Raw genomic sequence first — 24,975 nt, forward strand, 5'->3', positions numbered from 1 at the left:
TCCTGTCTGCTGAGGAAACAGAACCCAGACCTGTGAATGTTCAAGCACCTGGGGAGAGAGTGCTGGTCCTGCTGAAAAATCAGACATAGAGGACAGGAAGCCTTGGCAGGAAGTTACCAGATGAGCCCCACCTGCTGACACACCCCAGCTCAAAAAGAATGTCCTGCTGCTGACTTTGACCCCTAGGGTGAAACGTCCCAGTTGGCTAGTGTTCATATAAACCCTGGCACATAAGTGTGTGCTCACAGCCCCCTCTCTGCATTGTGGTATCATGCCACCCTGGCACATACGTGTGTGTACACAGCCCCCTCTCTGCACAGTGGTATCATGCCACCCTGGCACATACGTGTGTGCACACAGCCCCCACTCTGCACAGTGGTATCAGGCCTAAGCCTCCCTGCCGGTGGGTCAGAGCCCAACAGGCCTGGATCCAGGGTCTCAACCCTGTTAGAGGCCATGACCTTAAATCAGACCCTTTACATCCTCCCGGCAGGGAAGCAGCATGTGCTCCATCAAACAGGGATATGGCTGCAGCTCCCTGGCTCTGGCAAGGATTTTTGTTATTGTTTTAGAGACAGTCTCTACAGTAGCCCAGACTATCCTAGAGCCCTCTATGTAACCAGGCTGGCATCAGGTCACCAGAGATCCTCCTGCCTCTGCCTTCTGAGTGCTGAGATTAAAACACATGTACCACTGTCAGACACATTCCAAGGGTTTGGCATGATGTTTCCAATGATGTAAACCAGACACGGGGGTGGCCAACGACTGACTTCAACAACTGACTGAAGAAAGCTCACGATAATTCAGCTCTGGATCTGCAACTTCCCAACTCTCCTTTCCAAAGTGCTACTTAGTTATTCAGCCTTGCAGAGTCTTAACCCCCATGCCTCCCATGCCCATGGCTTTCCTTCTCTTTCTTTCTCCCCTTCCTCAGGACAAGATCCTGCAGGAGGGAGAAGCAGGGTAACTTACTCTGCCTGCTCCTGAGTTGATACCCCAGGAAAGGATGTCTAAGCCAAAAACAAAAGCGCACGGAACCTCCAGCCAAATGCAGAGGTGGAACAGCATGCAAGGTCCTGGGAGCAGCCTCTGCAGTGACCCAGAGGTGGATTAAAAACCAGAAGAAGCATAGCAAAGGAGTCAGGGGAGGTACAGAGATCCAGGGAGATGGCAAGGGGGCTGGTCCATTCCCTAGGGCTGCAGGGACAAAGTGTGCAAATACGCCTGCGGCAGAGTGACAGTGGGGATTAAGGACCAGAGTGGCTCTGGGTTAGAGACCCAAGGTCAGGACATGAGCGGACTGGTCCCTTCCTGTGTCCCAAGGGAGACTGCTCTGGCTTCTATCTGCTGGCTCCTGCCGTCTACTCCCTGCTTCCTCCCTCACCCACAGCACCCTGTGTACACGGCTCTGTTCAGTGTCTCCATCACATGAGGAATCCGTGGCCTCAGGCCAGGACCCTTCCTCACGACTGTCATTTAGCACAGCCCCGTCTGCTAATAAGATTTCATCCTGAGGTCCTGAGAGTTAGACCTAGGTCTCTGTTCTTGGAGAAAAGCTGGGGACGTCGCAGCCCCTTGGTCCCTCTCTGGACCTGTGTAGGCCCTGGACCCGACTGGTCCTATAGGAATTACGGGTGCTAGAGGAGGTAACCTGAGCTAGCAGCTCTAAAACAGGGAGCAGAACCCTGGGTCCCAGGCCCAGGAGGTGCCCACAGCATTTGTTTCCCCCACATCATTCACCCCCTAACCGTTGTGCACACTCTGAACCCCCTTAGCTCCTCCCTAGCTAAAGTGGCCTCAGCAGACCAAGGGAGTCTGGTTTTTATCTGTCCCCGAGGCCACAGCCTCTTGAGAGAATGGAATCAGGGACAGATATCAACACTTGACATCAAACTATCTCCTAAAACCATGTGCTCTCCTGGAGTGTCCAAATTGTGCCCCCCAAAACTGCATGCAGGTCTAGGGGTGCCCATATTAGCTTGGTGAGACCCAGATTGGTTTAAAGTAAGCCCTGTCTCTCTCTCTCTCTCTCTCTCTCTCTCTCTCTCTCTCTCTCTCTCTCTCTCTGTCTGCCTGCCATCTATGATCACCTTTTGCCAACATCAGGTTTCCAGCATAGACAGGAGCCCAATATCAGACCTGTCTGCTCCATGCTTGTACAGCCTTGGCACGTGTGTGTGCACACACACACACAGCAGAACCATGGCTGCCTTGCCTTAGGCCTGCACTCAGTCCTTACTTAACCTTGATTCTATCTTCAGCCTCACAGTGGCTCCCACAACATGGTGCCAACCACAGCAGCTCCCACTTCTTACCTAGACCTGTGTGTGTCCCAGGCTCACACTCCTCAACCCGTCACCTCCTCGTGGAGCGACCTTGTGCCTCAGCAGAACAGGGAGCACAAAGTCAAAATGGAAGTCCTGGGTTTAAATCCTAACTCTGAGGGTCATGCTGTGTGGTGCTGAGTAACTTATTCAACCTCTCTGTCCCTCAACCACCCTGTCTCTACTATAGATGTCAGTGAGGTCACCTTGTGAGACTTTGCAGAGGACTGGGTGAGTTGATATTTATAGTTAGACCATCACCAAGCGTTTAATGGTTGTTTACAAATATAACCCCATCTTACAGATGGAAAAACTGAGGCCTGGAGAGTCTATCTCATAACCACAGGGCCTCACAGCAAAACAGAATAGATGAGAACTGGGGTATGGGTTGATAGGCTTCCTCAGCCCTGGTACTAGGGTGCTTTGTGGCAGCTTATCCTGGGTCTCTGGGTAAGATGGAGGAAGCCTCCACTGGCCCAGAGAGCCTGGTCTCTAGGGTTTCCGGGCCGCCCAGGGGTTCAGAAATTACACTGAGGCAAAAGCATAGCCATGAACTGCCAATGTCAACAACGACCTAAGCTGCTGGAAGGAGAGGAAATGAGGGAGGAGGAGGAAGTGACAGCCCTGCCCCTCAGGCACGCCCCAAGAAGCTGAGAGAGAAACGAAACTCTCCTGGGGACACAGGTCAACATGGACCTGTACCAGTCGCCAGCCAGTGCTCTGGACAAACTGGTGGCCCACAACCTGCAACCATCCCCTGAGTTCACGGCAGCGGTGCGGAGCGCTCTGGGGTCCCTGGACAACGCCCTACGGAAGCAGGGAGCCCCAGGATCACAGAGAGCAAGGGTGATAAGGATCGCCAAGGTGAGAGGTGGGACACCCCAAGATGGTCACCTGCTTGGTCTTCTGAGGGATGGCTGAGATATTGCTTTAGCAAGCCACTGTGTGGGGAAATTGAGGCATCAAGATGCCAAGTAACGCATCCAGGGTAAGAGCCCGCCAGCAACGCACAGGGTGCCTTGATTGCTCCCATGCTCTCTTAAAGGCTCCCTCATTCATTCCCACACTTATTCAGACCCTAGGCCTGACACTGCCTGGGCCTCACAGCTCTGAGACTGGGGGATCACACTCATACCCACTGTGACCCAGTCTTTGACAAAACGCTAAGTAGCAGTGGACATGACCTGGTTAAACCTGCACCGACTCCCTCGACCCTCACGGTTCCTGAGGGAGGGGTTATTGCCAGCTTTATGAAGGGGAAACTGAGGCTGAAAGTGGTGAGGCTACTTCTCCAAGCCACATTATGTCATCTGAGTGTTGTGACACTCTGTGTGTATAACCTTTAAATGCTGAGAGAGCTGGGGAGACACACTGTGAGCTGCCTTAATCTGGGTAAACCTGGGGAAGTGGGGGAATCATGGGGACCTGGGGGTGGGCAGTGAGTCTAGAGATTGTCCTGAGTGTGTCTCAGGTCACTGGCCAGTTCCTGAGGTGGCATCCTAGCTGAAGATGTGCAAGGAGTCTTGGGCCCTGGAAGACGCAGAGCTCACTTCTACCTCTCAGGTGGAGAGTGGGGGTGGGAACAACGTGTCTCCCTCCTCCTAGACCCCAAGGACTGAGGTACAAACCCACACAGGTCACTCCAGGAACCAATGAATCACCTGGGCTTCCTTACTGAGTCTAGGGAAGGAAGCATTTACAGAAGGGGAACTTAGCTTCAAAGGCCCAACTGGGAAATCTTCACCCAGCAGGGACAAAGCCTTCTAGAAACTGCACAGACCACCACATACACACAGCCTCCCCAGCCTACCTACCCTAGCCCTCCCAGGACATATGCAATTAGGGCAGAATCACACACAGCAGGTGTTAGGGAGGAGCTGGGTACTCAGGTGAGTATCCGTTATGGACATAAACAGCCAACAAGCCCAGCTGTGGTGAGCTGTTGCACACAAGCACAGCGGAGCTCCCGTAGATGGCAGGCAGTTGTTTGGCTCTGAGGATCATTTTGTACAGTACAGGGTTATGAGGCATCCTGCATGGCAGTCTAAAATCTTGGCATCCACAGCTCTCTAGAAAACCCCAACAGGACTTCAAGACTGACATCTGCCTGTGGCTTCTGACAACTCTTGTCTCTGAGAGAGGAAGGTCAGCTCCAGTTCCAAGGCCCACACTGAGGTTCAGGGGCATCTCCCTCCCACTGAAAGGGCTCTTGGAATGCAGTGGCTCCCAGCTTGGCCAAAAAGTCAAGAAGGAAGGCACAGGGTTTGGGAGTCACAGACCTCAGGATTGATGTCAGAATGGACCTCTATCTCAGGTGACCCGCAGTCCCAGAAGCATCTGCAGTGCAAACTGCTTGTCCTGTGGGACACAGTTACCTGCTCTAGAAAGTGAATAGTTCAGATCTATCATGGCCCCTCAGTACTGGGGTTAGGGAGGTGGGCCACCGCAGGCCACCACAGGTCATCACAGATACCACACAATCACACAGAGAGGACAGGGGTAGAGGTGGAAGGAACAGGGTTCGTGAGTCAAAGCCTCTTTAAACTCCCCATAGTACGGGTTTGAAAACCAAAATTGAACCCAATACCCTATGGGAGGAAAACGACCCTCTCCCTGCGTCACTGGGGACAGCTGAGACCTCAGTCTCTGCTTTTGACTTGACGAAAGGGAGATGGAAGTATCCCCTCCCTGTTTTCCCGTTTTTTCCCTTGTGAGGTGAGGATCCCAGCTTCCTTAGGGAGAGTGAGATAACCTCCACAGAACAGTGAGGGTCCTGGAGTCATCGTTGCAATGACGAGGGCCTCAGACTGGGTTGGGACCTGTACCTCAATCTGATTCTCGTCCTGTGGTCAGACTCAAGCGCCTGTATCTGCCACCATACGTGGCCACACCCGGGTGGCTGTGTGCTGGGAACAGATAACGTGTGGCTGATGTAGGGCACCGGGCACAGGGCACCGGGCATGGAAGTCTCCTTCCTGGGTCCTCAGGCCGGAAGTCTGAGATCAAACCACCAGAAACACTCGGCCTGTCACAGCACACTTCCATACTTGTGCCACTGTGAGCTTGAACGTACCGGACCACACTTGGTTCAGTTTTGAAAGGACTGAGAATGGAGCCTGGAGGGACAGCTCGGTGGTTAAAGCATTTGCCACACAAGCATGAGGGCTGGAGTTCAAATCCCCGGAGACCACATAATCCCAGTCTCTGAAGGGGGAGACAGGATCCTCAGAGCAAGCAGGCCAGCAAGACTAGCCATATTGGCGAGGACTGGGTTTGATCCAGGGACACTGCCTCGGTGAGTAAGGCGGAGGATTGACTGGGAATGAGTTCTGAGATCAACTTAGAGCATCCCCAGGCACACACATGTCCACATGCATGTGTGTGCCCACACATTGCAAATATGCACACATGTGAAAATGGTAAAGGGGGCTGCAGAGATGGCTTGGGGGGTTCAGAGCTCTGGCTGTGTTTTGCAGAGGACCTGGGTTCAGTTCCTACCACCCACCTGGCAGCTCCCAACTGAATGTAATTTCCGTTCTAAAGGATCCAGCACTCCTCCTCTTGGCTCTGTGGGCACTGGGCACACATGCACTACACATACATATGTACAAGCAAAACACTCATACACATGAAATGAAAATCTTTTTAAAACAGGAAAGGAAAAGGCGGCGACCGGTGCCCAGCATCAAATGACAATCACAAGTTTACAGATTAAAGTCCCTTCTTCCAGAGCTCAGGCCTGGCTGCCGTCAGTAGGCCCGGGGTTCTGCCTGGTGTTGGATGCAGAGAGCTGCCTCCTCAGCGCACACGGCCCACCCAGTCCTTCGTGAGATCCCCAGCTGTCTTTTCTCTTCACAGGGAGGAGCCTATGCCCGGGGCACAGTTCTCAGGGGTGGCTGTGATGCCGAACTTGTCATCTTCCTCAACTGCTTCAGGAGCTTTGGGGACCAGAAGACGGAACGCACGGAGACCCTGGGTGCCATGCAGGCGTCGCTGGAGTCCTGGGGACGCCACCCTGGGCCTGGACTGACCTTTCAATTTTCTGAGCCAAAGGCGGCTGGCGTCTTGCAGTTCCGGCTGATGTCAGCTGATCAGGAAAACTGGATGGATGTTACCCTGGTGCCTGCCTTTGATGTGCTGGGTGAGGGGTCCTCGGCCTGATTCAGAGTCGGAGGAGCCATCGTTAGGAGAAAGATAGGTTGTTGCATTCTGACCTTCCACTCACTTGCTGTGTGACCTAGGAAGGCCCCTAGCCCTCTCTGAACCTAAGTTTCTTGCCTAAATGTATCCAGTTTAGACACCACAGGAGTCAGGAAGGCATAGTCCTGCTGGTCTGTGGTCCTGAGCTCAGTGCTTGTCCCTCACTGGGCAGCTCTGACTTCCCTCAGCCCTGAAAACTAAGACTTAAGTGAACAAGGGGCTGATGAAAACGTTCTCTTTATGAGAATTTTGAATTCTTAAACATCTTCTAGCTAGGCTTTGACTTATTCTAAAATACGCCTCCATCTGCAGCTGAGAGTGAGGACAAGGTGCAGGCCATTGGTCGCCTGTGCTTCGCTGTGACCAGCTCCTGACCACAACAGCCAGGCCCCCTGACTTAGCCGGAAACTCCTCTCTGTTCAGCCACCTTGAAACCCATTCTTCCTCTCAGGCTCCCAAACCCTGTATCCAACCCACTCTCTCCTCAAGCCAACTGCCCTCCCAGGGACAGGCTGAGCTCAGTGCCCAGTGTCCTTCCTAACCTGCTCCCTCGCTGCCCCCAGGACAGCCCCGCCCTGGAGTCAAGCCCACACCTGAGGTGTACTCCTCCCTCCTCCGCAGTGGCTGCCAGGACGGAGAACACGCAGCCTGCTTCACAGAACTCCGAAAGGACTTTGTGAACACTCGTCCAATCAAGCTTAAGAACTTAATCCTGCTTGTCAAACAGTGGTACCGCCAGGTGAGGCTGCTTGGCTGGGTCCAGCCTGCAGACTGATTGGTTTATCTTCTTAGTGACCGTTTTTATTGTCTTTCCAGGACACACTTGCTATGTTCTTTGTCTATGGTTTTCTTTTGTGAGCTGACTTCTTGTTGGTTCACTTGTACTCTTTACATATTGTGGATGTTGATCCTTATTTAGTTATAGTAATGTGAATGTGTGCTCCCAGTCTGTGGATTGTCTTTTTGTTGTCTTGAAGAGCCATTTGTCACTGGAAATAGTTGAATTTGAATGTCACCAGGCATGTTAATTTCTCTACTGGGTCCTGACACTCATTCCTTCCCGTTCCCTTATGTCACTCTGAAACCCCACAGGTGGATGAGAAAAAATGAGAGGGTGGGGGCTGGATCCTGGGGTAAGTGGATGAATGCCCTAGGCTCAGGCTGTGGGGTGCTGTGAGCCCCAGCTCTGTTCCCCTCATGGAGCCAAGCCCTCCTTGCTCCTCACAGGTGCAGACAAGGGAGGCCACAAGGGCCACAAGGGCCACGCTGCCCCCTAGCTATGCCCTGGAGCTGCTCACTATCTTTGCCTGGGAGCAAGGCTGCAGGAAGGACAACTTCAGCCTGGCCCAAGGGCTCCGGACCGTCCTGGCCTTGATCCAGCAGAACAAGGACCTCTGTATTTACTGGACAGAAAACTACGGTTTCCAGGACCCTGTGGTTGGGGAGTTCTTGCGAAGGCAACTTAAGAGACCCAGGTATCTCCTCGGCTTCTCCTGCCCACTCTCCTGTCACAGGCACTAAGGAATGACTTAGTCCTGGGCTATTTTGGGAGGGGGGGTGAGAAAGAGAACCATACCCAGAGTTTATGTTGTGGTTCCTGTTGAACTGACATGTAACATATATATGTTGATGACAGTTCACACCTGTGAAGCCACCGCTCAGGCCACAGAGTATGTCCAGCATGCCCGTAGCCTCCCCCAGGCAGCAGCACCCCACAGGTACCCCTGCTTTGATTTCATCATCAGTGTCTCTCCTGCTCTTAAGTCGTACTGAATGGAATCTGGTGGCTTGCCTGCCCTCTAGAGTCTGGCTCCTCTTCCTTCACATGAAGTCTTTGTGATCCACCCACCCATACAGTCGCGGTTCACTCTTTTTTGGTGGATGTGAGCTCTTCCTTTGTGTGAATTATCATGATATGAACTGCGTTCTACTCCTCAGGGACTTGGGGCTTATGAACACTTGTGTGTGCATCGGTGTATGTGAACCCAGATGAATGAACATACCAGGAGTCCATATTGCAAATCATGGGGTGGGAACTAGAGTCCCTGGGGGCGGACCCTGATTGCTACCCCGTACTCTGCTGTGCAGCCGGGTGTCTTGGTTTTTTCCTACGAAGAGACACCATGAACTTATAAAGCAAAGCATTTAATTGGGGATCACAGTTCCAGAGGGTGGGAGCAGGCAGGCAGGCAGGCAAAGTGCTGGAGCAGTAGCTGAGAGCTCATCACATTCTGATCCACAGGAAGGAGAAAGAGAGAGAGAGAGAGAGAGAGAGAGAAAAGGGGAGAATCTTTTGAAATCTCAAAGCCCACCCACAGTCCCAGTGACACCCCTCCTCCAACAAGGTCACACCTTCCAATCCTTCCCAAATAGCTCCACCAACTGGGAACCAAGTATTTAAATATGTGAGTCTACGGGGGACAGTTCTCATTCAAACCACCACACGAGTTCTGGACCCAGGTCCAGCAAAGCAGGCGATATCACCCTTACACAAATGAAGAACCCCGGGCTGGAGGAAGGAGGTCTCTGCCCTGGACTTGAAACTGAAAAGGACAAAGCTGGGGTGAGCACCAGGTCTGCCCTGACTCTGACCCTTCTCACTGTTCGGAGCCTTGTTCTCTCTGGAATTACAGGCCCGTGATCCTGGATCCAGCTGACCCAACTTGGGACCTGGGCAACGGGACAGCCTGGCGCTGGGATGTGCTGGCCAAGGAGGCTGAGTCCGGCCTTAACCAGCGATGCTTCCTGCAGGCATCTGGCGCCCCTGAGCAGCCCTGGGAGGGGCCGGTGAGTGAGGGAACGCCAGGGCCCCCAGGCTTGACGCTAATGTGCCGGGGGCTGGAGGGTGCAACAGGTGGGGCAATGGGAGTATCACCCAGCTCGGGTTTCAGGGAAGAGCACCTGGGGCTGTCTGTGGTGTCCCCCTCTCTCTGGGTATGTGCGTCTACCTAGAAGTTCTCACAGTTATCTCCCAATCTGGGCATCTGTCCTGCTGGACACCAAGACCCACTTCTCCCTTGACTCTCTCCCCCCTCCCCAAGCCTCAGTCACCTCAGCTGAGAGACTGAGAGAAAGGCTGGGTGGTGAGACAAACGTCAGTTCTGGCTGATAAGGCTCAGTCACTCCCTTCCAGGGCCTGCCACGTGCTGGCGTCTTGGGTTTAGGCCACCCCATCCAACAAGACAACCCAGACCACAACGCTGTGCGACCAAGGGTCGGCCCGCAGCCTTTGCACCCAGCTCCAGAACCGCTGACGTCAACCACCAACGTCCCTGCCATGCCAAACATAACAAACTGTAAAACCAACAAGAACCTCGAAAAGCCAGCACCTCCAAGAACTGTCCCTGAAACAGTGTTAAAAGTCTCCATCACCCAGAGCACACCATCCTTAAGTGTGCCTCCAACCAGCATCTCCACTGATGGGTCAGTGATGGGCCCAGATCTGTCACAGATCCCCAGCAAGGAGCTGGACTCCTTCATCCAGAACCACCTGAGACCAAGTCCCCAGTTCCAGCAGCAGGTGAGGCAGGCCATAGACAGCATCCTGCGCTGCCTCCGGGAGAAGTGTGAGCAGAAAGTCTCCAGGGTCAGCAAGGTGAGTCCTATGGTGAAGGTGCCGTGGGGATGCCCCCAGGGAACCACGGTGGGCAGGGGGGCAACAGAGCTGAGGTGCCCAGGGAAGCTGGATATCCTTGTAGGTGTGGTGCGCTGGCTGGGTGTAGGCCAGGAAGTCACACTTCCGCTTAAAGTGGAGCTGCCCCCTAACCCAAGCGGGCCATACTGCAAATCAAAACTACGTTTATAACTTCAGGTATTTCCCATATGTCCTATGTCATGGCTAGCCTGGATGGCCCTCCCTGTGTTCCCATTCTTGCAGAAGCCAATGTTGGGCACATTAATCTAGCATGGTGGCCATGCTGCTGGGCCATCCAAAGCCAAGCCAGCTGAGCTGAGGACCACTGTAGGTTTAAGGAACTGTTTTTGCTTTGGTTTTGTTTTCTCTTTATTTATTCTTTTTTAAAATTTATTTTATGCTTGGATTTTTTTTCATACATTTTCAGTGAGGGGTTTTCTACATTGTGTTGGTCTATGGGCATGACAGCAGACCCGGAGGCCAGCCCCACTAATACAACTCAGTTCTTGAAACTCCTCAGGGTTGGGCCCCAGGTCTGGGCTGAGGTCCAGATCCAACATCAGCGAAAGCCACATCCTAGGCCACTGCAGGGGATGCTGGCGCAACTCCCAGGTTCCTGGACAGTTAGGGTTCCTGGAGAGTCCAAGGTCTGAGCTGACTTCCTTCCACAGGGCGGCTCTTTCGGCCGCGGCACGGACCTCAGGGGCGGCTGCGATGTGGAACTTGTCATCTTTTACAAAGTCCTCAGGGACTTCAAGGGCCAAAGGTCCCAACAAGCAGAGATCCTGTGTGACATTCGGACCCAGCTGCAGTCCTGGTGGCAGGAACCAGTGCATGGACTGAGCCTCCAGTTCCCTGAACAGAATAGACCCAGCGCTCTGCAGCTCCGGCTGGTGTCCACGGACCTCAACAGCTGGGCGGACATCAGTGTGGTACCTGCTTTCGATGCTGTAGGTAAGAGAGTGGTGGGACCCCAGGGAACCAGGGACCATGGAACAGGGGTACCCGCCGTACTCCTTGGGATTCACCAAGCACTGAAAATCTCTCTGGGAAATCTTGAGGCAAACCTTCCCCCAGAACCAGTCAGCCATGCAGCTGTTTGAATTTTGTCTCCCTCTTTCTCTCTTCTCTGCCCTCAGACCCTCTGCCCCATCTCTGCTGTTCTCTTGATTTCTCCACTCATTTTATTTTAAACTGGGTCTTGATATGCAACCCATGCTGGTTTCAAATATGCCATCCTCCTGCCTCAGCTTCCCAAGTCTTCTGGGATCATAGGAGTGTAAGTGTAGGTACAGATTCGAATTGTTGTTGTTTCTTTTTAATTTTTATCTTATGTGTATGGTAGCATTTGCCTGTGGGCTACATGCTTGTGGTACCTGTAGGAGCCACAAGAGAGTGTCAGGTGCCCCAGGACTGGAGTTACAGAAGGTTGTGAGCCACCAGGAATCAAACCCAAGTCCTCTGCAAGAACAAGTGTTTTTAGCTACGGGGCCATCTCTCCAGTCCTGTTTCAAGTCATTAAAGTACTAAATCACCCATCCTTAAGACATTCCCTCTATCATGGGGAACCACTTCTTCATCTGTGATTTGTTACTGAGAGCCCCACAGGTAGATGGGTCATTCCTCTCATGCACTGAGCCATCACCCCAGCCTCACGAACCCCTTTTACAGGTGAGAAAGCCGAGACCCAAAGAGCTAGTACACGCAGTCTGGATTCAAACCCAGGCCTGTCTCACTCCAGAACTCATTGCAGAGTTAGGGGGAGGTAGTGAAAACTAGGAACCAGGTGGCATATACCTACAATCCCAGCACGTGGAAGGCTGAGGCAGGAGGATTGCTGCAAGTTCCAGGTCAGCCTGGGTTACGTCTTGTATCGATGCTAAGACAGATTACTAGTTCTGATGTTATTTGATCTTTACCTCATGGCTGGCGGGGGTGTTGAGTCATTGATGCGGAGCTTAATTACACCAATAACCGTGCATTGGGTGGGCTGGTGGCTCACTCATGTTCTCTACTTCTGTAGGGCAGCTGAATTCTGGCGACAAGCCTCAGCCGCAGGTGTACTCCTCCCTACTCAGCAGCGGCTGCCAGGCCGGGGAGCATGCAGCCTGCTTCGCAGAGCTCCGGAGGAACTTTGTGAACAAGAGCCCCAGCAAGCTTAAGAACCTGATGCTCCTGGTCAAACACTGGTACCGGCAGGTGAGCACCCTACCCATCCCGGGAAGCCGCCACTGTCACGGTCATAACCGCCAAGTGCCTATGATGGTCCCCATCACCTCCTCTTTTCAAGCTGTGCTGCATCCTGGGCAGCTTCTAGAACCTCCTCTTCTGAAGGCCATCTCGCATTCACGCCACTGACAAGAACAAAAATCAGCTCTCCCCTCAGAGGGGATAAAAGTATAACCTGGACTGGAATGCAAGCAAGCAGGATTAGGTCACCAAACTCCAGGATAAAAGTATAACCTGGACTGGAATACGAGCAACCAGGATTAGGTCACCAAATTCCAGGATAAAAGTATAACCTGGACTGGAATGCAAGCAAGCAGGATTAGGTCACCAAATTCCAGGCTCCATGGGGACAGTCTCCTGACATTTCATGGGAACAGAATAAAGAAAGCCTAAGCCAGGTGTGGTGACACACACCTTTAATGCCAGCACTCAGGAGGCAGAGGTAGGCGGATCTCTGTAAGACTACATAGAGAGACCCTGTCTCAAAAATACTACAAAAATAAAATAAAAGGCACAGATCAGACAGTTCTGAAATACAGCGGTGGGTAACAGCAATAGCATAGGTAACAGCCTCCTATGCTATTGATAACAGTTTTAGCCTTTGGGCTGGTGGAAGCTAACTGTTAGAGCAACACATCCCGAAAGGCTCTGTGGAACAGTCATAAGGATGCCAAGTCAGACCCAGAGTTCCGCAAAGGTGCTAGAGATAAACCCTAGTTCTGGACCTGCAGCGTTGCAACCTCCTCGGAGTCGCAGATGCTCTGGTCAGTGCAGCAGCCCTGTAAGTGGACCTTAGTCCACAACCACTGTGTTCGACATGCACCTGCCAGAGCCCACATTTGCGGCCTGTGGGTGATGAGATACTATGATGGACAGATTGCAGCCCCCGTTCCCATACAGCTCCTCACACTCCTTGAGGAAAGTCTCACCCAAAGTTCCCTGACTCATGGTCTGACCTGGGACAAGTCACAACCCCCCTCTAGATCTCAGCTTCCCCAATCCATAAAACACAAAGCATCATCCAGGATGTCTCTGCGACCCGGTTCTTCTGAGGTTCTGTTTTACACACACCCCTGCCTCTTCCAAAGTCCCAAGAACCAGCCTCCAGGTGGCCACCCTGACTGATCTCTGCTTGGGTGACAGGTTGCCACTCAAGATAAAGGAGGAGAGACAGCAGGTGCTGCTCTGCCCCCAGCCTACGCCCTGGAGCTCCTGACGATCTTTGCCTGGGATCAAGGCTGTGGGAAACCGGGGTTCAGCATGGCTGAAGGCCTGCGGACCATCCTGAGGCTGGTCCAGAAGCATCGGTCACTCTGTGTCTACTGGACAGACAACTACAGCATACAGGACCCGGCCCTCAGAGCACATCTTCTCAGCCAGCTTCAGAAAGCCAGGTGCATACTCCCCAGCCCGCCTCAATACCATCTTCCGCCTCCCTCCTGGAGTCTGCGTGCGTGGGAGGAGCCATGGTGGGCTTTGGATCACCCATCCCACCCTCCCCACTTGCTTCTGCATTCTGATGAGGAAGCAGGTACATTGGATGCCCCAGAGGACTCCAGAGCCCATTTGATTGGCACCGTTAAACGTCATTAAAGTTAAGGGGCCCAAGAGCTCTCTGACTGAGGCAGTTGGCCTGGACTCCATCTAATGTTCCTTTCGGCTCCTCCCAGCTGCTCATCGCTGACTGTACCTCCCCTCCTCCATCTGCTTTGTCCCCAGGCCTCTAATCCTGGACCCTGCCGACCCTACCTGGAACGTGGGCCAGGGCAGCTGGGAACTGTTAGCTCGGGAGGCAGCCGCTCTGGAGTCGCAAGTTTGCCTTCAGAGCAGAGATGGGACTCCTGTGCCACCCTGGGATGTGATGGTAAGAGATGGTGCCCTGGGGCCACTGGGATGACCTAGCGGGGAAAGACCTTGACTACAAGGTAGACAACCTGACTTCAGTTCCTGGAAGCCATGTGGAGGTGGAAAGGTATAACATGAGGGCTGGCTGCTTGGGGTTTCTGTCCTGCCCAGTACCCCACAACCGGCAAGTCCCAAAGAAAATCAGAGTCTACATTAGGTTATAAACTGATTGGCCCATTAGTTCAGTCTTCTTATTAACTAATTCTTACATCTTACAGTAACCCATAATTCTTGTCTGTGTTAGCCATGTGGCTCAGTACCTTTTTCAGCTGTCAGCTCACATGTTGCTTCTTCGGTGATATGAGCAGGAGTGGCGGAGGGGGCTTCCTGCTTCCCAGAATTCTCCTGTTCTCATTGCATCACCTCTACTTCCTGTCTGGTTTTCCCACCTATACTTCCTGCCTGGCCAATCAGCATTTATTTAAAATATGATTGACAGATTATAGACAATTCTCCCACACCATAAAGGGGGAACTGACCCCACCAAGTTGTCCTCTGACCTTCACAGATGATCTACCGCGTGCACACACACACACACACACACACACACACACACACACACACACACCTGGTGCGGGCATCGTATGCCACATAATAAATGTTATGTTTTCATTTTTTAAGGAGACAGGACACCGGGGTGGTGGGCTCACTGGGGTGGTGAGCACTGTAGGCTCCCCTCCAGGTCTCTTGATGCCAGGATGCACCTCCCCAGTCTCTAGGAACGCTGACGGTGACAGCTCCCCTTACTCTGGAGAGCTGACCTCAGCCCGTGCCCTGGTGACACTCAGAAACAATAAACTGCCTTTATAGGGGGTTCAGTCCCCACCCCCGAGCTCCCTGAGGCCCAAGCCTGTGCCTGGCTGAAGCCCGGCTTCACATCCCGTCCACCCTCTGCTGCCTCCCTGTCCTAGTTGGCTTTCTGCGCTGGGATAAACACCATGGCCAACAGCGTCCTGAGGAGGGGACAGCATTTGGCTTATGCTCACACTTCACCGACCACCACTGAGGGAAGACGAGGCAGGAAGCTGGAGGCAGGAGCTGAAGCAGAGGCCACGGAGGAGTGCTGCCCACTGGCTTGTTCCTCGTGGTTTGCTCAGACCATCCAGGACCGCCTGGGCAGGGGTGGCGCCACCTACAGCAGGCTGGGTCCTCCCACAGCTATCATTACTCAGGAACATGCCCACAGGCTTGCCTATGGGCCAGTACGAGGGTGGCATTTTCTCAGCTGAGGTTCGCTCTTCCCAGATGACTGTGGATCTGGTCAAGTTGACAAAACTAAACTGAGCAGCATCCTCCCCGTGTCCCATCTCTACATAAGGCCCTAGTTAAATATTCGGGCTTTGCACTTGGAGAAGAAAACCCAAGACATAAGCCACCTACAGCTACCGTCTTAATCCATTTCTGTGACTGTAGAAAAGACCTGAAGCCAGGCAACTCCATAGGGAAGATGGACCAAGGTGATGGTGCTGGCATGATGGCATAGGTAGCATGTGCCGAAGGAACACAGTACACTCCGGAACAAGATGCCACACGGCTACATAGGGCCAGGCTGGCTCTTGCCACATCTCCCTGTCAGAATTCACTCAGGATTCTCTGAGGACTATCTTAACTCCACCCTCAGGCACATTCTGCAAGGCTCCACCTTAAAGGCACCCCCTCCCCACTGAGGACCCAGCATGCAATGCACGAATCTTTGAAAAACAAATCAAACTTAGGCCACAGTCAATACAATCTTACTCCATTGGCTTGACACACAAGATCCACTGAGATGGGGAAGGGAAACTGAGGCTCTGTGTCAGTGGCAGAAACAGATCTGGAGCTCAGGCACCTCTGTGCTACTTCGGGACACACCAGTCAGAGGGGAAGGACCATGGGTGCGGGAGACGTGGGAGACCGTGGGAGCAGCATCGTTCTGGAACGCTGAAGCCCAACACGTGGGTTTCCCCAGCATCCTGCTTCAGCCAGCACTGCCCATTTCTCTCTACAGCCAGCCCTTCTTCACCAGACCCCAGCTAGGGACCTGGACAAGTTCATCAGCGAATTCCTCCAGCCTGACCGCCATTTCCTGGATCAAGTAAAGAAAGCTGTAGACACCATATGCTCCTTCCTGAAGGAAAACTGCTTCCGGAATTCTCCCATCAAGGTGCTCAAGGTGGTTAAGGTGAGGCCTGGCCAGCTGCAGGTGAGGGGACTCCGTGGCCGGACCCCTCTCCAGCCACCTTGTGGGCTCTAGTGATGTCCATGTCCACAGCAAAGGAACAAGGTGGCTGATTCAGCTGGAGTGCAATCATTGTGATCCAGAGACATCCACAGGGTACCAGGGCTAGCTGTTCTCTCTGGTGCATGGATCTGCCTTTATTTTTCTTTTTAAACTAAAAACACAAGAAATTTATCAACAACCCTAATGACAATCAGTCATCTGATTTCCATATAAATCTACAAAACTGGTTTGACTGTGTATGTCTTCCCATGTGGCAGCCCTTGGCAGTGCTAAACCTCCAGAAAGGGGATTCTCTTTTCTTGGAGGGCACATTGCTGGCAGAGAAGTTAACTGGCATACAGGAATCCCTGATTTCCAGAACCAGCACTGTGTGAACTTGGCATCACGGAGAGTGTCAGTGATACCCAAACTCTAGAGTAGAGAGAAGACCACCCCTTGGGTTCCCTGGTCAGTCAGCACAGCTAGATTGGTGAGCTCCAGGCTCAGCGAAACCTCATCTCAAAACAATAACAATAAGGGCTGGAGAGATGGCTCAGTGGTTAAGAGCACTGGCTGCTCTTCCAGAGGTCTCGAGTTCAATTCCCAGCAACCACACGGTGGCTCACAACCATCTGTAATTAGATCTGGTGCCCTCTTCTGGCCTGCAGGCATACATGGAGGTAGAATGTTGTATACATAATAAATAAATAAAATCTTTTTTAAAAAAACGATAATAATAATAGAGATTGGTGAGCTCCAGGCTCAGCGAGACCTCATCTCAAAATAGTGACGATAATAATAATAGAGATTGGTGGAGACACCAGTGTCGACCTCTGATCTCCGCATGCGTGCGTGTGCACACACACACACACACACACACACACACACACACACACACACACAGTCTGTGGGACATCAAAGCGCACTCAGGGCTCAAGCCACCTTCCATGTCCTCCTCAGGGCGGTTCTTCTGCCAAAGGCACAGCTCTACAAGGGCGCTCCGATGCCGACCTTGTGGTGTTCCTCAGCTGCTTCCGCCAGTTCTCCGAGCAAGGCAGCCACCGGGCAGAGGTCATCTCAGAGATCCGGGCACAGTTGGAGGCATGCCAGCGGAAGCAGAAGTTCGATGTCAAGTTTGAGATCTCCAACAGGAAGAATCCCCGAGTGCTCAGCTTCTCGCTGACCTCCCAGACACTGCTGGACCAGAGCGTGGACTTTGACGTGCTGCCAGCCTTTGACGCCCTCGGTGAGGTTCCCGGACACAGGCAGAGTGGTTCCAGGCACGGTCCTATCCACATCACAGGCATGCGAGATGTGGCAAGGCCCCACTTTTGGTTCCCACAAAGATGCTGGGTGAGGAGGGGCTGAGGACCTGGCCAGGCAGTTAAGAGCACATACTACTCTTGCAGAGGACCTGTCTTGGCTGCCGTTCTGTTGCTGTGACGAGACACCATGACCAAGGCAGCTCTTATTTTAAGAAAGCATTTAATTGGGGGCTTGCATATGGTTTCAGAGAATTAGTCCATTGTCATCCTAGAGGGGAGTGTGGCAGCAGGCAATACTGGAGAAGCAGCTGAGAGTTTCATTCTGATTTCTAGGCATGAAGGAGCAGGGAAGCTGGAGTGGGTGTTTGAAACCTCAAAGCCTCCTCCAACAAGGCCACACCTTTGAAAGGAAGGAAGAAAGGAAAGAAAAGAAAGGAAAGGAAAGGAAAGGAAAGGAAAGGAAAGGAAAGGAAAGGAAAGGAAAGGAAAGGAAAGGACATGGCCGCTCCTAGGTATAGGGGAGGAGAAAGTTTCTTGTAGATAAAGCAGAGAACACAGTCAGAGACAGGGACATCTGGCAGAGTCCACACTGGACTTGACCAGGCTGAACTGGGCCATGTGGGGAGAGGGAGAAGGGAAGAGACAGGGAGAGGGGAGTCAGGTGCAGCAGCCAGGATGCCAAAGGTACAAAAAAGTTGGGTAAACAAAATGTCTGGATTATACAGGGAAGAGCCCCCTCCCAGGGGGGGCAAAACAGCTCCAGTCCCCTGGGCTGGAGAGTTCAAGGTAGAGCGTGGGGTGTGCCAGCCATACCCTGCAACAGGTAGGAACTGGGGATTCTTGGAGAACCTGGAGGTCAGGTCCACTTTGATATGTTAAGCAGGCACCTCAGTCTTCTGCCCCTGGGCTTGAACCTTAACCTGGAGCACCCACATCCTGGGTGAGACAGGCAGGCATCTAGATGCTCTGTGGGCTCTGGTCCTACTTGCATGAACTGGTCTGGTCTGCTTCTGTTTAGGTCCTCAGAGCCAGCCGTGGTCCCCTGCCCCCTGCCCCATGCCCCCTGCAGCCCTGGTGTCTGAAGAAGGCTTTTTGTCTAATGACCACTGAAGCCCCCTCCCTGAGTGGACTGAGAGGGCATCATAAGGGTTAGAGACGCCACTCCCTAGGCTGACTCTCAGGCAAGACTTTCTTTATGGTAGACAAGCAGGTGGCTAGAAAAAATCTGGGCAAAGAACTCCACTCTCATGAGGGTTTTAAGATGGACCACGCCATGCTTACGCCCTCACTAAAACCTGGTGACCTCCCAGTGGGTCTCAGGTCACCCTTAGACAAGGGATACTACAGGTCTCTCAGACCAGCTTTGTAAACTGGCTCACCCAGGCTCCCTAGACGACAGAGTGACTCTAACCTTTTCCCACTGTACAGGCCAGCTGAGGTCTGGCTCTAGGCCTGATCCCCAGGTCTACAAGGACCTAATCCACAGCTACAGCAACGCAGGCGAATTCTCTACCTGCTTCACGGAGCTGCAGCGTGACTTCGTTAGCGCCCGTCCCACCAAACTCAAGAGCTTGATCCGGCTGGTGAAGCACTGGTACCAACAGGTTAGGCACGGGGGCCATCCGTCGACCAAATTCCCACACGCATACTCACAGCGATGCTGGGTCCCAGAAACTGTGTCCCGAGTACTTTTCTTGGAGGAGATGGTGGGAGTAGAGGGGGTTAGCAGGAGGGGTGTGTGTCTGGCCATAAGCAAGTGTGTGAGGTCAGTCACATTCCACCCAGAGGACCTTGGTTTGCAGATCCATAAAGCAAGGTCGAGCCAGGTCTGGTGCAGGCCTCTCTTCTGAGCTACGTAGGAGGCTGATGTAGAAAGATTGAAAGGTCAGGGCTAGCCTGGGCTACAGAGTGAGCACAAGGATAGTCTGGCCAACTCAGCAAGAATCTGTCTCAAAATGATAAGTAACTGGCATGCTGGGATGCAGTTCATGGAGAGGGGCTGGTAAAAGCACTTGCCTGGAATGCGTGAGGCCTGAGCCCCACCCCCAACACACACACCAACACACACCCAAGAGCGGAGCTAACACATTGTGTCTCTGTGCCAAGGGTGGATGCCTGGTCAGTCGCCTGGCACACAACGGTGCTCGGTTAAGTTTTAGGGGTGTACCTGTCAATCCCTGGAGCCCCTCTGACCACCAGGTGAGGCATTAGCTGTTGTGTTGCCGACATGGACCGGCACATCTGCTTTCTCTTGCTTCCCCAGTGCAACAAGACGGTCCAGGGGAAGGGCTCCTTGCCACCCCAGCATGGGCTGGAGCTCCTGACCGTGTACGCCTGGGAGCAGGGCAGCCAGAATCCCCAGTTCAACATGGCAGAGGGCTTCCGCACCGTGCTGGAGCTGGTTGGCCAGTACCGCCAACTGTGCATCTATTGGACCGTCAACTACGATGCCGGGGACAAGGCCATCGGTGACTTCCTGAAGTTGCAACTTCAGAAGCCCAGGTTTGGTCACCCCCAGACTCCTCTACCTCAGACCCACAATATCCACTTCCTGCCTCCCTATTGGCAGAAGATGGAAGGGCAAGGCCTGCTCTCAGGAACTGGGCAACTCAGAGTGGTACTTTTAGTGCCTGAGGAGAGCGTCAGTCAGTTTCTTGGCCACCTGTAAATGTGGTTGTCAGATGAAATAGATGCAAAACTCCAAGTTCAACTCAAGTGCAGACAAATTAGATAGCATGCCAGTCTGAGTGGCCCTCATGCAAGATTTGGGCCATACATGTGCTTTTTATGTTTAATGTGAGAGCTGGGACATGGCTTAGCTGATGGAGGGTTTGCCCAGCGCCCATCCCTATCGTTGCATGAGCTGGGTGTGGTGGTTCACAGCTGTGAAACTTACACTCGTGAGGAGGTGCGGGGAGGACTGGAAGTCCAGAGTCATCCTTGGCTACAAAACCAATTCAAGGCCAGCCTGGGCTATGTGAGACCTATCCAAAAAAAAAAAGTGTCCAGATGCCATGACACACATCTGTAATCACAACAAGAGGCTGAGTTAGAGGGTGTGAAGAGATGGCTCGCAGTTCAGAGCACTGGCTGCTCTTGCAGAGACCTAGGTTCCATTCCCAGCACCCACACGGTTGCTCGTGACTACCTATTCCAGTTCCTGGGGGTCTGATGCCCTCTTCTGGCTTCCATGCACCAGACATGTTTGTGTACAGACATACATGCAGGCAAAGCACTGGTACACATAAGAGAATAAAATGAAACCATGAGGCTGGGGGTAGGAGGGCTTCAAGTTCAAAGCCTGCCTGGGCTGCATCATGAGAATCCCGCCTCAAACACCAAGCGCATTGGTGATTCCTTGGAAACTAGGATGTAACTGGGCATCTGGTATTCGTACTCTTTATACCTGGCAGCTTCTCATCAGCAGCCTTCGGGTTACACAAGCATGTGCCATTCTTCACCGTCACGCCCACCTCTGAAATGGGGACAGAGATAAGCAGGATTGTCCCCGAAACACACGTTACACTGACCATTTGCAGGCAGTGGCAGTGTATCCTGAGAAAGGGTCTGATGTATGATATATATCAGCTGATGATGTCTGCCACGGATGCTAGGAGGGGCAGTGGCAGAACCAGGGCTGTAATCGATTAGCAATGCCTGCTTCAAGGAGGAAGAGCAGCACTGTGAGTGGTTAGTAATGAACACAGCCTGAAGAAGTGGAATTCATGCAACTGCTTTTCCCTCCTTCTTTCTTTCCTTCCTTCCCTGTTAAGGATTTTTTTAAGATTTTATATGTGTCGTGTTTTTGTCTGCTTGTATGTATGTGCACTACATGTGCAGTGCCCATGGAGAAATTGAAGTTACAGAGGTTGTGAGCTACCATATGTTTGCTGGGAACTGAACTCGGGTCCTCTGGAAGAGCAGCCAGTGCTCTCAACCACTGAGCGATCTCGCCAGTTCCCCCCACCCCCAACCCTTTAGAATACACTGTGTAGTCCAGATTGCTCCAAACTCACAATCTTCCTGCCTCTGCCTCCAGGGTGCTGGAATTACAGGCATTGCTACCGCACCCCACTCCATATGTCTCTTCTCTTCTACCCCTGCCCTAGAGTGTGCTCTTGGGGCACTGAGGAGCCCCGAGGTCCTGGCCATGACCCCTGTAGTGTTAGGGAGTGGAGAACAGCCCAGCCAGTGTCGCAGGTGGGCACTGTGGTGATAAGACTGACCTTGGGTACAATTGCAGACCTATCATCCTGGATCCAGCTGACCCAACAGGCAACCTGGGCCACAATGCACGCTGGGACTTGCTTGCCCAGAAGGCTGCAACCTGCACATCTGCCCTGTGCTGCATGGACAAGGACGGCACCCCCATCAAGCCATGGCTGGTGAAGGTGAGAGGCATGTGAGAAAGACAAGAGCATCCTTTGGGGGAGGACATGGTCATGAGCAGGCATGATCCTCTCTGAGGGACGGGGGACGGGGGACGGGACCCACCCATGGCCCCTGAGGACCTGTACGTGTGTGGTCTCAGCTCTGCCGAGATGCTAAGGTAACCAGCATGTCTTCCTTCCCACAGGCTTCTGTATGAAGTCCAGAAAGATCAGTAGTCACATCAGCTGAGAGAAAATGACACCAGACCTCAGTGTGGGAGACTTGGAGTATTGAGCCAGATGTGTGTGTGTGTGTGTGTGTGTGTGTGTGTGTGTGCATGTGTGTGTGTGCATATGTCTGTGTATGTCTGCATGTATATATGTCTTTGTGTGTATACATGTGTATATGTCTGTGTCTGTTTGTCTGTGTATGCATACATGTGTTCTGTGTGTATCTGTCAGTGTGTATCTGTGTCTGCATGTGTGTTTGTGTGTGTCTGTGTGTCTATGTGTCTTAGTGTGTGTCTGTATGTGACCTCGTGTCCATGTATATGTATGTATGTGTGTATATGTGCACATGTATATATATATATATATGCATGTATCTGTGTATATGTATGTGTGTCTTTGTGTGCCCCCTTCACACCGTCTCCCATCTGATTGCCTGCTCACCCACCACCCTCTCATTCCTCCCCCATTTGCCCACCTAGTGGAGCTTCATTGACCTCTGCTTTGATAATCCCAGTGTCCCTGACTCCCATGCTAAGCACCCGAGGATCCAGACACCTCAGGCTCTGCCAGTCTGCTCTTCAGCACCCACGGTGCCCTGTCCCCACCCCCACAGCCACACCCAGCAGCAGCCCAGCGCTGCCAAGAAGCCACGCTCCTCTCTGGTATATCCCTCCACCTGCAGAGAGGCCCCAGCTGTGGTCCAGATATGTTCCCCATGTAACGTGACCGTGGCCATCGTGGGGCAGAGGTTGTGATGCTGGCTACAGAACACCCGGGTCCACAGCCACGATAATGACATAAGCAAAACAAGTGACACCTGGGCCTTGGGGACGCAGAAGGAGCAGGAAGGACCCCAAGCCTCGCCTGTGCCTCCACCCGCTCCCTCAGGAGGTAGCGCCTAGGGCTGGGAGAGTAAGTGAGGAGCGCAGGGGTACAGCTTTCCTGACTCATCACCAATGAAAGCTGAGGCTTTTTGATAATGCAGTGCTTGGGGGTCACCCACACCCTGCAACCCCCAACGTGTGCCATTAGTAACCCCAATAAACCCATTAGCTCACCACTTAGACTCGGCATCTTTTCCTTGCTCAGTCTTTGTACCCTGTCTGGGTTGAACAGACATTTGTTCACGTCTCCCCAGGAAAGGTCAGGCCACTCTGCCTCCTGATGTCTGATGTTCCCAAATGCAATAGAAACAGGGGTCATGAGGGGGACAGGAAGGGATGGGTTAGCAAGCCCTTGACCCAGAAACCGATTTTCCAGAAAGAATCTTCACCTTCGCCAGACTATGGGTAGACTGTGGATGGGCGGTGTTTGTCCCTTGTCCTCTGATTCCCACCAGGGCCAGGGTGATGCCAGGCTGTCTCCAGGACAAATGTCTACTTATCTGTCTTAAATGAGAAAATGCCTCCAATCCCCTAGCCGAGTCTAAGTGACAGCTAGGAACCAGAGGGTGGAGGATAGGGAGACATAGCTTATGAATGTCCCAGCCCTGCACATAGGAAGCAAGTGGCAGATACCAGGAGCAGTGTGGCCACAGCAGGGTCCTCCAGAGGGACCACCTGAGGGGTGGGCATGGCAGTGATCCTTCCACAGGAGAAGAACGAGAAATGGAGGAAGGTGGCTGCACTTGCCCATCCCCCATCAGGAGTGTCTCAGACAGCCTGGCTCTCCCTGGACCACAGTTGGGACAGAACAACAGGAATGCAGGAGGACAGCGCCTCCCTAGTATTTTCAGCCTTGCAGCCCATTCCTGCCTCCTCAGCTTAGCCCACAGCAACCAGCCTGGTGAGGGTGTCTCCCGCTCTTGGCTCCAGGCAACCCCAGTGGGGTTGGTCCCAACTTCACCTCACCTAGGCAACTCATGGAGAATGCCAACCAGACCCCAAATTATGTCTCTTGATGGCTGCTGGTCACAACATCCTCGGAGCTCTAGACTGGTGGTTCTCAACCTTCTTAATGCTTTGACCCTTTAATACAGTTCAGGGTACTCGTATGTGGGCATACCGGCATGTGGGCAGACATATAAAGACCATTGGAAATACGTGTTACCCAGTAATCTTAGGCGACCCCTGTGAAAGGGTTGTTCGACCTAGAGAGGTCGAGACCCACAGCTTGAAAACCTGTGGTCTAGACAAATGTCACCAGAAGAGACCTATGTTTCCATGGAATTTTGCAACAGACTGGGCAACGGCCTAGTATCCCAGCCCCTGTTCCCACCACGCAGACTTTGAACCCTTTTGCCAAAATGGCCAGTCCAGAACTGGGGTGGCTGGAGGCTGGAGTGAGTGAGGAGTGAGGTCATGGCTATTCAGGCGCGGAGAGGCCGTGCTGACCTAAGCCCTTCCATCTCTGACAGCAGACACCATGGTTTGGTGGCAGTGAGTCCTCTGAGCTCTGTTCAGGTCATGGCCCTGGGGAGAAGTTCCAGGGGGGTCATAGCTAGGACTGGGTGAGGTTTCGCACATATACAACCCTAGCACTCAGGAGGCCGAGGCAGGGTCCCTGAGAGCCACCAGTGTCCGTCCCCTGCAGTCATTTTCTGTCCTTGGCCTCACTTAGAGGAACTTCGAGAGTCCTCCTGCTTTCAGGGTTCCTGTAGGGAGCCAGTACTCTCGAT

At 52.9% G+C, this 24,975-nt stretch overlaps 1 protein-coding gene across 1 annotated transcript; it reads left to right on the top strand.

Moving 5' to 3' along the window:
* The first annotated feature begins 2,950 nt into the window (after window positions 1–2,950).
* Oas3 (2'-5'-oligoadenylate synthetase 3) lies at window positions 2,951–23,418 on the top strand. The gene is made up of 16 exons (XM_087903755.1): window positions 2,951–3,188; window positions 6,183–6,465; window positions 7,088–7,263; window positions 7,752–7,999; window positions 9,158–9,311; window positions 9,658–10,119; window positions 10,830–11,112; window positions 12,182–12,357; window positions 13,531–13,781; window positions 14,107–14,251; window positions 16,280–16,453; window positions 17,453–17,738; window positions 19,186–19,361; window positions 20,021–20,259; window positions 22,001–22,148; window positions 22,334–23,418. Exons 1-16 carry the CDS (start codon window positions 3,015–3,017, stop codon window positions 22,343–22,345), a joined length of 3,387 nt encoding a protein of 1,128 aa, XP_087759881.1. The 5' UTR covers window positions 2,951–3,014; the 3' UTR covers window positions 22,346–23,418.
* The last annotated feature ends 1,557 nt before the right edge of the window (window positions 23,419–24,975 follow it).

The sequence above is a fragment of the Myodes glareolus genome, chromosome 2 (genome assembly GCF_982192425.1).
Source record: "Myodes glareolus chromosome 2, mMyoGla1.1, whole genome shotgun sequence".
NCBI classification, from domain to species: domain Eukaryota; kingdom Metazoa; phylum Chordata; class Mammalia; order Rodentia; family Cricetidae; genus Myodes; species Myodes glareolus.